Raw genomic sequence first — 15392 nt, forward strand, 5'->3', positions numbered from 1 at the left:
ACTGTGTGTAGATTTGGTCCCCTTACCTCAAAGGATATTATTGTCATAAAGGGATTGCAATGAAGATTCGCTGGACTTATCCCGCGGATGGCAGGACTGTCTTAGGGGGAAGAGATTAGGCAAAGTGGGTCTGTATTCTCTAGAGTTTCAAAGAATGAAAAATTATTTGATCTCATCGAAACTTATAAAATACTTAAAGGAATAGACAGGTTGAATGAAGGTAAGATGTTGTTTCCCTCGGTTGGGGAGTCTGGAACCAGGAGACAATTTCAGAATAAAGGGAATGCCACTTCATACCAAAATGAGGAGAAATGCCTTTAGACAAAGGGTTGTGAATCTTTGGAATTCTCTGCCCCAAAGTCTACGGAAGGTCAGTCATTGAGTATGTTTAAGCAATTGATAGATTTCTGATTAACAATAACAGAAAATGTTATGAGGATAGTGAGTGTAAAAGGCATTGAAGTGTCCAATCAGTCATGATCATGTTGAATTTCAGAGCAGGCTTACTCCTGTTCCTAAGTTCCTACTAGATGAAGCTCAGAACATAATTTGAAAGGATAAGAACAGCTAAGAGTTTACAGAAAAGAATAGACATGACAGAAAATGCTGGAAATACTTAGGTCAGGCAACACCTGTGAAGGAGAAACATGATGAAATGTCATGGACCTGAAACATTAGCTGTGTTTCTCTCTCCATAAATATTACTGGAGCAACAAAGTATTTCCAGCACTTTGTAAACCTATTTAAAATTCCTGCATCTGGAATATTTTGCTTTCCAAGGGGATGTCAAGTTAGAGTCCTTAATATTTATGAGTTCTGGTGAAAGGTCACAGACCTGAAATGTCAACTCTTGTTTCTCTCGTCACCGACACTGGTAGACTTGCTGAGTATTGCTAGCATTTTGTTTTTATATTTATTACTGGGTTGGATGGACAGAGACCAGGAATTATTTTACTTGCGGGAGACTCCAAAGATAGAAGCTGAAAACACAAGATAGTTGCCAGCAAGTCCAACAGGGAAATAAGGAGACATATCTTTTACTCAAGGAGTGGTTACAATGTGGAAATCACTACCCCACAAAGTGGCTTGCTTGGGTGCTTTCAAAGGGAAACCAGATATGCAAGAACAGAAAGATATGCTGATGGGTTGAGAAGAGGTGGATGCAATGGGGAGGGGGGGGGGGGGGGGGGGGGGGGGGTAGGTTTCTGTACAGTATAAACACCAAAGGTCGAATGGCCTGTTTCCGCACTGTATAACATGTATAACAAATCGAATTGAAAGACATAGAACTAAGAGATACACTAATGATGGCAGAGATTAAACGGTAATACAGCAGTGAAAGAGCCAGAGACATAAAGAGTGTTGAAATAACTGCGTTAAGCAGAGGTTGCGCTGTCAACTGGCACATGCCAACACAGATGCTGCTGATGCCGGTGCCCAGAACGGTCGCTGTCAACTGCGCGCAGGTTCCGCAGAGGCTGAAGATGGGGAGCCAGCTTCACAGACACATACAGCCAAGCCAGACAAATGGCGGCCGTGTCATTAACCGCAGCGTCTGGCGACAAAAGCGGCGGCAGGGCCCCCTCCTCCTCCACCCCCAGCTGGGGTTGTGCCCACCTCCGGGCGAAGGCTTCGTGCCGTTCGGCGGCGGTGACAGCACACCGAGCCGGCCCGCCACCGGACACGGCGACAATGGTTCACCGCCTTGGCTCTGAGCCTCTCCCCCTCGCTTACCCAGGTTAACAGGCTCTCACACAGCTCAATCCGGTCCACATTCATCTCTCCCTTCTTTCTCCCCTCTTGTCTCTCGCCGCCACCGCCTCCGACAACAAAGAAGAAGCCGCCGCCGCTCGAGCCTCCAACCGCCAGAGGTTCCACAACGTCACCACATTCCAGCTCCCAACTGGACCCACCCGCCGCCACCGCGCCTGCGCCAACGCCGCTCCAGCTGGACCCATCCGGCGCCTGCGCCCTTCCAGCGGGACCTGCCCACCGCGCCTGCTGGACCCAGCGGGACCTGCCCCCCTCCGCTGGACCCGATTGCACGGTGCGCCTGCGCGACCTCTCTAGGCGGGATCCGCTGCCGTTGCGCCTGCGCCTGCGCCAACCAGCCTTCGCTGACGCCCTCTGAGCTGGCTGCCTCGGATGTTTATTGGAGTCAGAGAGAGAAAAAAAAGGACAGGTCGGCAGTTGGGCCGAATTTTTTAAGGCATGGCATGAATAAATGAAAAGAAGGAAGGAAAGAAAGGGGCGTTCGCAGCCGGGATCAGCACGGACGGTAACAGTCTGAGCATTGTTGAGAGTTTGGACGGATTTGTTTCTCCGAGAAGGGACAGGTAACAAGGGGCGGGCGGCCTGCTGCTGCCAACAACCTTAACCCTTTCCTATAGTAACCGTGCCCCTGGTTTGTGGTCATCTTTTAACAAGGCGCGCCAAGAGGCAGTCTATCAAAGAGAGTTTTAAAAAGAAACACTGGACTTGTTCAACAGGCCAGTCAGATGGAAGCGGGGCTGACTTTATTTTTCTGCTTTCATTTCGGATTCCCATGGTCACACGTTTTAAACTCTGAAAGGGCTGGTAACCTTTTCGAAGTAAAATCGCATTCGACATCTTCAGGTGCTCCCTTCGTCATCCTCTCTTTGCAAAGGAGTAACGTAGATTTTGACAGGCTCATCTCGACCCAGTTTTTTTTAACCAGAGCAGCCATTTCCTCCAAATAATTATTTGGGGTACATACACACACGCACACACACAGCTCCCGAGCGTTTATGTTTAACTGCCCCTCGTACAGTCCTGTCAACACTTCAAGGTTTGATTAGTTACCTTCAGCTGCAATAACTGACAATTTAGATATGTCGAGTTGCGTTGATTTTCAACACCAAAGCAAGCAAAACTACAAACTTTCCCATCAGAGTGTGTAAAACTGGATTGGAGTGTTTGGGATGAACTATGTTGATTGTTAGCAAGAGAATACTTACAATGTTTTACGTTGGTATAATTTCTTGCTTTATTACATTTCCACCACTGTATCATAACTAACCCTCCGTGTTAAAAGAGGATACCTCCTGGACCAGTGTAATTTTTTTTTCTCATTTACACCCTATCTGATGCCTCTTGAGTGAGGTCAGTTTAACCAAACTCTTGACTTACCAATCAGACAGAAGCCAAAACAGGGCAACAATGAACTCTGTCCCACACAAGTGAATAATGGAGTTTTTGAAAAATTTGAGATTTGTGCACAAAATTGTCACAATTATATTGGAAATAGCTGGACTTAATAAGCTTTCGGTGCAAACAATAGTATTCCTTCTTGTTAGCCAGCAGAGATAATATCAACTATGTTTGGATCCCAAATGACCATAGGAGTTACTAAGCACAAAGACCAAGGATCTATGTCTGTGCGGAGTCTGCACATCCTCCCCGTGTGTGCGTGGGTTTCCTCTGGGTGCTCCGGTTTCCTCCCACAGTCCAAAGATGTGCAGGTTAGGTGGATTGGCCATGATAAATTGCCCTTAGTGTCCAAAATTGCGCTTGGTGTTGGGTGGGGTTACTGGGTTATGGGGATAGGGTGGAGGTGTTGACCTTGGGTAGGGTGCTCTTTCCAAGAGCCGGTGCAGACTCGATGGGCCGAATGGCCTCCTTCTGCACTGTTAATTCTATGATATCACATAGTTTGCCTTGTACCATCCTAGTTATTGCATGTTACAATCTTAATGCAGTTGTTGAGTAGTCATGGCAATCACTCTATCAATGTTACTGAACCAGTAAGGTTACCTTTCCACTGAAGAAAATATGAAAGTTTTCACATCATTAATCACATCAATATTCACTATAATGGCTTTGACAAAGAGTCATCGGACTCGAATCATTAGCTCTTTTCTCTCCCTACAGATGCTGCCCGATCTGCTGAGATTTTCCAGCATTTTCTCTTTCGTTTCAGATTCCAGCATCTGCAGTAATTTGCTTTTATTCACTAATGGATAGTTCTGGCAATGTTCCTTCAACACATCGTTTGCGCAAGTTTATTGTACTATAATTTAAATATGGTGAGGGAGTGCTTTTGTAATTATAAATCCATTTGAAAAGGGTCCATCAACCAAAATGTTTGAGAAGCACTGATCTACAGCAGAATCAAACAAATGACCGGGGGGGGGGGGGGGGGGGGGGGGGGGGGGGGGGGGGGAGAAGAGAGAGAAGAATATTGCTGGGAAGCTTTGGAGCCTAAAAATTCTCCCAAACATGCTAGACTTGCACAGTGGTTGGCATTGCTGCCTTACAGTCCCAGCGACCCAGATTCAGTTCCAACCGTGGATCACTGTATAGAGTTTGTACATTAATTGTTGGGAAGCTTTGGATACTGAAAATTTTCCCAAACTAGGGAACCGGATTCAGTTCCAGCCTTAGATCATTGTATGGAGTTTGTACTTCTGTGTGTACATTCTCCCCATGTCTGCGTCGGTTTCCTCAAAGTGCTCCGGTATCTTCCCACAGTCGAAAGATGGTGCAGGTTAGGTGCATTGGCCATACAAATTGTCCCATAGTGTGCAGGGATCTGCAAGTTAGGTTACATGGATAGGGTGGAAGAGTGGGTAATAATGCTCTTTCTGGAGGTCGGAGCAGACTCGATGGGCCGAATAGCAGCTTCCTACACTGTAGGGATTCTATGTCTCAAATTATTCAAATATGCCCCAAAGTATAATCTCGAGCTAAATCTAATTTAAATGAATCAATACGATTTGCTGCCACCATCTTTCTCAGGGATGTATTGCATAGATTTACCACTGACTCACTGGAAGAGTGAGAAAGATTTGGGGAGGGAATTCCAGATTTTAAGGTTTAGACAGCTGAAGGCACACCGTGCCCAAATTAGAGAAATGCTAATTTGTCAGAGGCTGGTGGGAACATTGTGAGAGTTAGAGGCAGTCAGGCAGCAGAACACTCCGGGGCAGCAGAAGTATTGGAGGAAGAGTTCAGAAGTTTGCATAAGTGCAAGCAAGAAAGCCATACTATAGGAGGATACTGTAGGAGGATATTGCAGTATGCTCATTTTTATTTACCCTTACTTTAAGATGTTCTAGGTACTCGGTTAATAGGAAATAAAGCAGTTTATCCATAATGTACAATGGCAGAATCAGACAGCACACAAGAAGGCTATTCCTCACAGCATGACTAGGCTGCCTCTTTGAAAGAATTATTCAATTAGTCCTGCTCCTTGACGATAGTCTTTAAATGTTTCCTTTTTGAGTGTTTAGCCGGTTACTTGCTTCACAGTGCCAGGGACCCGGGTTTGATTCTCTGCTTGGGTCACTGTCTGCGTGGAGTCTGCACGTTCTTCCCATGTCTGTGTGGGTTTCCTCCCACAGGTCCCGAAAGACATACTTATTAGGCGAATTGGACATTCTGAATTCTCTCTGTTAACCCGAACTGGCGCCATAGTGTGGCGACTAGGGATTTTCACAGTAACTTCATTGCAGTATTAATGTGAGCTTACTTGTAACACCTAATAAAGATTATTATTTTGAGAGTTACTATTGCACCTACTTTCACCATTACATTACATTCCAAATCAACATAACCTGCTGTGAAAAAAAGTATTTCCTCAGTTTCCATCAAATTCTTTTGCCAATCTTAAATTTTGTCAACTGTTTATTGACTGTCCTGTTAGGGTAAACAGTTGGCCTCCCATTTCCTGTATCAAACATTTCATAATTCTGATCACCTCTGTTAAATCCCCAAATTATATTCCCTGCTCCAAGGAGAACAATCCTTGCTTCTATAGTCTCTCCACATAAATTAAGTCCCTTTTTCAACCTGTTAATCATCCATGTACTCTTACCAAGGTCTAGAAGCCCTTCCAAAAGTGTGTGTCCCGAACTGAACATAATGTGCCAGCTGTTAGCACAGTGGGCTAAACAGCTGGCTTGTGAAGCAGAACAAGGCCAGCAGCGCAGGTTCAATTCCCGTACCAGCCTCCCCAAACAGATGCCGGAATGTGGCAACTAGGGGCTTTTCACAGTAACTTCATTTGAAGCCAAGTCTTGACAATAAGCGATTTTCATTTCATTTCATTTTCCTTTCATTTCATTCAGCTGAGGCATAACCAGTGACTAATAATGGTTTAGCGGTACTTCATTGTTTTGTTATACACTGTGCCTCTAGTTATAAAGCCTGTATTTTATATACTTGTCCAGCCATCTTGAAATTGCAGTGATTTAGTCTTGTCTGAGCAAGTGTATGCTCAGTCCACCTTCAAAGAGATTGAAAATATGTATTTTTAAAATAAATTTAAAGTAGCCAATTCCTTTTTTGTTCCAACTGAGGGGCAATTTTGCGTAGCCAATCCACCTACCCTGCACATCTTTGGGTTGTGGGGGTGAGACCCACGCAGAACGGGGAGACTCCCCATGTGTGGATAAAACCAAGGTCCTTGGCGGCACCATAAGGCGCCTCTGTGCCTCCCCGAGATTGAAAATATGTAAAAGACCCATTTATCTCATCAGATCACAAACGGTTGCACTTGCTAAATCCCTTGGTTATGTTATTGTACAAGTAGCCTTAGGACAGCGAGTCAACTCACATGAAACTAAGATGCAGGGTTAATTAAGGAAGTAACTGACACCATTGAATCCAAAAGGCAGGAATACATTCATATGCAAGTGATTATTTCATTTGGAGCAAAGGCTGTAGTTGAGATATCCTCTATTTCAGTAAAGGTGTTGTATCTGTCTAAATGTGTGATGTGATACACTATTGTAGCGTTCTCTCAAACAATTAAATTGGAGAACCTGTAAACATTGCCTCTTCAACCAGCCAGCTGATCATAATGTGGCCTACGCCACCTAACAAAAATCGCTTATTGTCACAAGTAGGCTTCAATGAAGTTACTGTGAAAAGCCCCTAGTCGCCACATTCCGGTACCTGTTCGGGGGGGGGGGGGCTGGTACGGGAATTGAACCGTGCTGCTGGCCTGCCTTGGTCTGCTTTAAAAGCCAGCGATTTAGCCCAGTGTGCTAAACCAGCCCACTTAGCTGCACCACCAGCAGCTTAGATACAGTTGCAGCTTTTCTCCGACAGTATCAGTATCATGGAAAGTTCTTGTTGATATTTCTCACACCTTTATTTCAATTTCCCAATTTACATTAGCAGAGGTCCACTTGTCATCCGATGTAAATGCAGAAGTGAGATAAATCATATTGGGATAATGTGGAGAGAGGAAATTGAGATTTCATAATATAAACCTTCCTGTAAGGAACTGGTGAGCAAACTTATTTTGCTTCCGATGTTTCTTGAGACAAAGATCAAGTGTTATTAAAAGTGCTTTGTTTATGTAAAAATGTGTGTGTGATTTAGTCATTTTTAAAAAATAAATTGACAGTACCCAATTAATTTTTTATAATTGAGGGGCAATTTAGCATGGCCAATCCACCTACCCTGCACACCTTTGGGTTGTGGGGGTGAAACCCACGCAAACACGGGGAGAATGCAAACTCCACACGGACAGTGATCCAGAGCCAGGATCGAACCTGGGACCTTGGCGCCGTGAGGCAGCAGTGCTAACCACTGCACCACCGTGCTGCCATGACTTGGTCATTCTTGTTACATTTTGAGTTGGATAGAATTGCTTCGGTTAAAGAAGAGTGCAGCAAAAAACTTGTTTTCACTTTGTGATTTTGTGCTCCTGTCCGGAAGGTATGCCTCATGGAAATGCACATCAGAATTGTAGCACATGCCCACATAATTTTTTAACCATTTAAATAAAATCTTGAAAAATTATGCACAGCGCATTCCTGAATTTTCAATATTTATCAATGAGGTTTCGCCTGGAATTTAGAATTTAGAACAGTACAGCACAGAACAGGCCCTTCGGCCCTCGATGTTGTGCCGAGCAATGATCACCCTACTCAAACCCACGTATCCACCCTATACCTGTAACCCAACACCCCCCCAACTGCACCCATTCCAAAGCTTCCAAGTCCTTCCTATAATGAGGCGACCAGAACTGTACGCAATACTCCAAATGCGGCCGTACTAGAGTTTTGTACAACTGCAACATGACCTCATGGCTCCGGAACTCAATCCCTCTACCAATAAAGGCCAACACGCCATAGGCCTTCTTCACAACCCTATCAACCTGGGTGGCAACTTTCAGGGATCTATGTACATGGACACCGAGATCCCTCTGCTCATCCACACTACCAAGAATTTTACCATTAGCCAAATATTCCGCATTCCTGTTATTCTTTCCAAAGTGAATCACCTCACACTTCTCCACATTAAACTCCATTTGCCACCTCTCAGCCCAGCTCTGCAGCTTATCTATGTCCCTCTGTGACCTGCAACATCCTTCCGCACTGTCTACAACTCCACCGACTTTAGTGTCATCTGCAAATTTACTCACCCATCCTTCTGCGCCCTCCTCGAGGTCATTTATAAAAATGACAAACAGCAACGGCCCCAGAACAGATCCTTGTGGTACGCCACTCGTAACTGAACTCCATTCTGAACATTTCCCATCAACTACCACTCTCTGTCTTCTTTCAACTAGCCAATTTCTGATCCACATCTCTAAATCACCCTCAATCCCCAGCCTCCGTATTTTCTGCAATAGCCGACCGTGGGGAACCTTATCAAACGCTTTACTGAAATCCATATACACCACATCAACTGCTCTACCCTCGTCTACCTGTTCAGTCACCTTCTCAAAGAACTCGATAAGGTTTGTAAGGCATGACCTACCCTTCACAAAACCATGCTGACTATTGCTAATCATATTATTCCTATCTAGATGATTATAAATCATATCTTTTATAATCCTCTCCAAGACTTTACCCACCACAGACGTTAGGCTCACCGGCCTATAGTTACCGGGGTTATCTCTACTCCCCTTCTTGAACAAAGGGACCACATTTGCTACCCTCCAGTCCTCTGGCACTATTCCTGTAGCCAATGATGACCTAAAAATCAAAGCCAAAGGCTCAGCAATCTCTTCCCTGGCTTCCCAGAGAATCCTAGGATAAATCCCATCAGGCCCCGGGGACTTATCTATTTTCACCTTGTCCAGAATTGCCAACACTTCTTCCCTACTCACCTCAATGCCATCTATTCTAATAGCCTGGGTCTCAGCATTCTCCTCCACAATATTATCTTTTTCCTGAGTGAATACTGACAAAAAGTATTCATTTAGTATCTCGCTTATCTCCTCAGCCTCCACACACAACTTCCCACCACTGTCCTTGACTGGCCCTACTCTTACCCTAGTCATTCTTTTATTCCTGACTAACCTATAGAAAGCTTTTGGGTTTTCCTTGATCTTACCTGCCAAAGACTTCTCATGTCCCCTCCTTGCTCGTCTTAGCTCTCTCTTTAGATCCTGTTTCGCTTCCTTGTAACTATCAAGCGCCCCAACTGAAACTTCACGCCTCATCTTCACATAGGCCTCCTCCTTCCTCTTAACAAGAGATTCCACTTCTTTGGTAAACCACGGTTCCCTCGCTCGACCCCTTCCTCCCTGCCTGACTGGTACGTACTTATCAAGAACATGCAATAGCTGTTCCTTGAACAAGCTCCACATATCCAGTGTGCCCAACCCTTGCAGCCTACTTCTCCAACCTACACATCCTAAGTCATGTCTAATGGCATCATAATTGCCCTTCCCCCAGCTATAACTCTTGCCCTGCGGGGTATACTTATCCCTTTCCATCACTAACGTAAAGGTCACCGAATTGTGGTCACTGTTTCCAAAGTGCTCACCTACCTCCAGATCTAACACCTGGCCTGGTTCATTACCCAAAACCAAATCCAATGTGGCCTCGCCTCTTGTTGGCCTGTCAACATATTGTGTCAGGAAACCCTCCTGCACACATTGTACAAAGAACGACCCATCTAATGTACTCGATCTATATCTTTTCCAGTCAATATTTGGAAAGTTAAAGTCTCCCATAACAACTACCCTGTTACTTTCGCTCTTTTCCAGAATCATCTTCGCCATCCTTTCCTCTACATCCCTAGAATTATTAGGTGGCCTATAGAAAACTCCGAACAGGGTGACCTCCTTTCCTGTTTCTAACCTCAGCCCATACTACCTCGGAAGGAGAGTCCCCATCTAGCATCCTTTCCGCCACCGTAATACTGTCCTTGACTAGCAGCGCCACACCTCCCCCTCTTTTGCCCCCTTTTCTGAGCTTACTAAAACACCTAAACCCCGGAACCTGCAACAACCATTCCTGTCCCTGCTCTATCCATGTCTCCGAAATGGCCACAACATCGAAGTCCCAGGTACCAACCCATGCTGCCAGTTCCCCTACCTTATTTCGTATACTCCTGGCATTGAAGTAGACACACTTCAAACCACCTATCTGAACACTGGCACCCTCCTGCGAAGTCAAATCTGTGCTCCTGACCTCTATACTCTCAATCTCCCGTACCCCAAAACTAGAATCCAGGTTCCCATGCCCCTGCTGAATTAGTTTAAAACCCCCCCAAAGAGCACTAACAAATCTCCCCCCCCCCAGGATATTGGTGCCCCTCAGGTTCAGATGTAGACCATCCTGTCTATAGAGGTCCCACCTTCCCCAGAAAGAGCCCCAGTTATCCAGAAATCTGAATCCCTCCCGCCTGCACCATCCCTGTAGCCACATGTTTAATTGCTCTCTCTCCCTATTCCTCATCTCACTATCATGTGGCACGGGCAACAACCCAGAGATAACAACTCTGTTTGTTCTCGCTCTGAGCTTCCATCCTAGCTCCCTAAAGGCCTGCCTGACATCCTTGTCCCCTTTCCTACCTATGTCGTTAGTGCCAATGTGGACTACGACTTGGGGCTGCTCCCCCGCCCCCTTAAGGACCCGGAAAACACGATGTTGTTCAATCTAAAACTATAAGTTGGATTTACTTACAAGAATTAAATGTAGACAGAAATAAAGAAAACTGTATGGAATAAATCGTGAAATACTTGCGTGCAATTGTGCACATTCAAATCCCCTCCCTTTGGTGAGTCAGTGACAATGGGTCGTCAATTTAAAATCCTCAAAAGTGAAAGGGGGATTAGGAGAAATGTCTTTGGGCAAAGTTTGAGAGAGGAGTAGTCTGCCACTGGGAGTAAATAATTGAGATTTCTTTGAAGGGAAAAGTGGATAAACATTTGAAAACAGCCCAGGGGCACAGGAAATTGAATTGGTTTTAGATTGCCCCAGGGAAAAGTCACTGCAGACTTAGTGAATCTTCTGTGCTGTAAGCTTCTACATTTCTAAGAATTTAATGTTTTCTAAAAGACAAAGTCATAGAATGGTGGCACGCATATGGTTTCTGCGCTGGCTCTTTGAAATCCTATCCATGTAAGGCTCGTTCTGCTGCCTGATCCAAAAGCATTTGTTTCCCTTTTTCCACCATTCTTGCTAAAACTTACAAATATAACTTTAATCGCTGTTTCTGATGGGATTTCGCATGTCCTAACAATTGTTATGGGCCAGGGTTTAAAGAACCCCAAAGTGTTTCAGGAGTTCACCTGACCCACAACTTTTAATAGATTGTGGTATGGGGAGCACATGGCCCACTCTACAGGTGTGGTACAGCAGAAATGGAAAAGTATTTTTAAAAGCAAAACAATGTTTATTCTATGAACTCAAGTTAACCTTTTTAAAACATACAGTGAACAACTTAGCAACCATTAATTCAAATACAACTTCCAAAGAATACAACACTAAGTAATCCTTTAAGCTTGCCTTTTAATATCCATAAGACTTAAAACACCTTTTACCAGACGCACATCAGGTTAAAGTCACTACTGTTATTAGTTTTAAATCACTGGGATCAATTTACAGTCTTTAGATTACAGAGAGAGATTCATACACCTTCTGGCTGTGACTGCAGCTATCCAGCTCTGTCTGGCTTCAGCTCCAACACTGAAAACAAAACTAAAACACACCTTGCAGCCTGCTCAAAAACAAAAGTAAAAAGCTGACAGACAGCCCACCACCCACTCTCTGACATCACTGCAGTAGTAAACACCCATTTCTTAAAGGTGCGCTCACTACAGATATATATATATATATATATACATACACACCCATTTATAAACACCCATTTCTTAAAGGTACTCTCACATGACACAATCCTCTGTTGAAAACAATATTTAACATTTCCCATTCTTTTGAAAACTTATTCCTCTATAATTGGGATGTGGAGATGCCAGCGTTGGACTGGGGTGAGCACAGTAAGAAGTCTTACAACACCAGGTTAAAGTCCAACATGTTCGTTTCAAACACTAGCTTTCAAAGCACCTCTCCTTCCTGAGGAAGGAGCAGTGCTCTGAAAGTTAGTGTTTGAAACAAACATGCTGGACTTTAACCTGGTGTTGTAAGACTTCTTTCTATAATTGGGGAATACCCAACATGTGTTCTGATGTACAACAGCTTAGAGAGCCTTTAACATTGTTCTGCCTTCTCTCCATGACCCCTGATCCCCTTATTTATTAGACAGATGAAAGCACAACCGCCTATGGTGGAGCAATTAAAATTGGGAATGCAAAAGATGCTAGAATTCGAGCAGTATAACTCACAGGCTTGTGGGGCTGGAGGAGGTTACAGACATAGGGATGCGCAAAGCCATGGAGAGAGTTGAATTTTAAAATCAAGATGTTGCTTGACCAAGTGCCAGTTTAGGTCAGCGGGATGAGGGGAATGGAATTTTCTGCAAGTTAAAGACAAGCAGCAAAGGTTTGGATAATTGAAAGTTTACAAAGGGTACAATGTGGAAGAACAGTCGGGAGTGCATTCGAACAAGTTCTAGAGGTAATATAACATCAATGAGTTTCAGCTGCAAATGAGCTGAGATTGGGCAATGTTGCATGCACCTTATTAAAAGCTCAGAATTTTCAATGCCTTTATCAGATCTTCCCTTTTATTATAATGCCATTTCTTATCTTCCCTCCAAATAAAGCCTCTCGCCATTAATTAATCTCTTTCACACACATAGTAAAGCCTCTTTGTAAGATTCCTAAAACCGGATGCACTAATCTAACCCCAGTCTAGTGAATGATTTGGATAGGTTCAGCATTATCTCTTGCTTTCTGCACTCTATTCTTATTTATTAAACCTAGGGTTTTCTGTGCTTTTTAAAATCAGCTTTTTCAAGTCATCCTCTATTTTTAATAGTTTATGTATCTGAATCCATAAATTCCCTTTCTTTACTCTCAGGTTCTACATATAGTGTTGCATGCACTCACCTTGCACTTCTTTCAAAATGTATCCCCTTACTATTCTTTACATTGAATTTTATCTGATGTCTGATACCTATGTGCTGTCATTGTTCGGAACACTTGGGCCATTTTTCCCCCAACAAAGACTTGAAGAGTCATTTCTGTAACTGTAATTGATTTTGCACATGTGAGTTCTCTTTGCAGTTTGTAAACATTCTTTTTAAATAGACTTCATTTGCTCTGCTACTTGCATATAAATAAACCTTGTTTGCTTTCTTGTTTGTTATAAAATATACTGTTGCCCATAAGTCTTGACTCGCCTCTAACACTTTGGCTGACACTAGAGACTCATGGGATGGGAGGGACTTCCACAGTGGCACCATTAACGCTGGTGATTTAAATGCAGTACAGATGCTTGTTTGCACAGCTCCCAGACAATCGCTAATTTGTGGGCAATTAATCAATTGGGAAGACGGCTATTATTTTGTTGACAAAATTATTTGAGCTTTCTGGATCTGAGGAGAAGGGCTTTAAAATCCAGACACTAGAAATCCATGCAGCAATAGGATACTTGCAAATGGAGTAAAGAAGCTGAAAACCTAAAGAAGTAATCTCATCACTTGATGGGACAAACGCTAAGCAAAATCTATCTTTCTTAGCCAAGTAAGAATCCCCATGGCTACTGAGTTGGTGTTTCTTATTCTTGAGCACAATCTGAAATGATTGTGCAAAGTAACTTTCATGATACTTTATGTTCTAAATGTTGGGGGGGGGCTGGGAAAGCCTGCTGATGAAGTGGACCAAAACATATTTAGCCTAATGTTAACTTGGTCCATTTTGGAGGAATTACAGAACTGTTCTTTAGATACTGAAATCCAAACTAAATTAGGAGAAGTTTCATTATTACACAGCCGGGCTCACCACACTGGCCGATATTAGTCATTGGGAGTCAACTCTTTTATTAAAAAAAGACAACATGGCCCATATCCAAACTGTTACAGCAGTTCACCCATCATGGTAATAAAGCATCATTACAGAACTGACTAGAGATCAAAATGGTACACATTTTACTGCTACTAGAGGTACAAGCTTCACAGATATATACTAATAAAAATTACAACAAAAAAAGTGTGAAAATTATTTGAATCATTTGGTGTTGATTTTATAGTAACTTTTTTCTGAATTGAAGCTTTGGGAAAAAATTGAGATTTTCAGATTTTTTGTTAGTAATAAAATATACCCTTCAGGCATATATTTTTATAGTTGGGAGTTTTTTTGAAAATTTAGTCATGGGATGTGAGCATTGCTGGCAGGGCCAGCATTATTGCCCATCACTAAATTGCCCTTGCGTTACACTCAAATTTGTAACATTGCCCAATCTATCATGATTTTCCTGTGGGGGTGGTGGTAGTAGGTTCAATCGAGGTATTCAAAATAGAATTGAATTTCTGTCTGAAAAGAAGTAACGTGCAAGGTTATGGGGATACGGTGGGGGACTAGGTGGAATGTTCTTTCAGAGAGCCAGGGCAGCGTCATTGGGCCAAACAGCCTCCTTTTGAACGATAAAGATTCTGTAACTCAAAACCTTGCAACTTTGGACATTAACTTACCTTTTGACTTAAAAAATCACTGATTGGGCAGGGTCAATTTGAAGGAAAAATTATTTTTGACAAATCTGTAAGCATTTTGGAACATCTAGCCAGCAGAGTGAATAAGGGGAAAACTCAGGAGCCTAGAGAATTTGGATTTTCAGAAGGCATTCAATAAGGTGCCACACAATAGATTGTTGCACAAGGGCTCATTTGATTTGGCATAAATATTAGCATCGATTGAGTAATAGGCAGAACCGAGTTCAGGGGTGTAACTAGTGGAATGCCACGAGGTTCAATGCTTGGAGGTGAGCAATTTAAAATCTGTATCAGTGACTTGGACAGTACAGCCATATTTGTTGATATAAATCTGGTTGTGGAAGTAAACTGTGAGGAGAATATAAAGAAGCTGCAAAGGGATTTAGGCTGGCAAAGTAATTGGGTGAAATAGTTGCAGATGGCGAATACTTTTTAAAAGTTGAGACACTAGTAAATGTTATTCAGAGTAATTTAGGGGCCCTTGTACCTAATTTCAGAATGTTAACATACAATTGCAGCAAGCAGTTAGAAAAGCAAATGTTAGCCTTTATTGCAAAGAGATTGGAATA

The 15392-nt window shown here is 43.2% G+C and overlaps 2 protein-coding genes across 15 annotated transcripts in view; one reads left to right on the forward strand and one right to left on the reverse strand.

The window, feature by feature from the left end:
• The window catches only part of hook3 (hook microtubule-tethering protein 3), a 110719-nt gene extending 108796 nt beyond the window's left edge, over positions 1-1923 (reverse strand). For all 11 annotated transcript variants that reach the window (XM_038792592.1, XM_038792589.1, XM_038792596.1 and 8 more), the window contains exon 1: positions 1735-1923. In XM_038792592.1, coding sequence (XP_038648520.1) covers positions 1735-1779 — 45 coding nt within the window. In that variant the 5' untranslated portion in view covers positions 1780-1923. The remainder of the gene's footprint in view (positions 1-1734) is intronic.
• A 170-nt stretch (positions 1924-2093) lies between these two features.
• Positions 2094-15392, forward strand: part of rnf170 (ring finger protein 170) — a 56292-nt gene continuing 42993 nt past the window's right edge. For 2 of the 4 annotated variants that reach the window (XM_038792602.1, XM_038792603.1), the window contains exon 1: positions 2094-2336. The gene's annotated coding sequence lies outside the window, so the exon portion shown is untranslated. The remainder of the gene's footprint in view (positions 2337-15392) is intronic. The other 2 variants (XM_038792601.1, XM_038792600.1) reach the window with 2 other exon arrangements.

This window comes from Scyliorhinus canicula, chromosome 3 (genome assembly GCF_902713615.1).
Source record: "Scyliorhinus canicula chromosome 3, sScyCan1.1, whole genome shotgun sequence".
Lineage (NCBI taxonomy): Eukaryota > Metazoa > Chordata > Chondrichthyes > Carcharhiniformes > Scyliorhinidae > Scyliorhinus > Scyliorhinus canicula.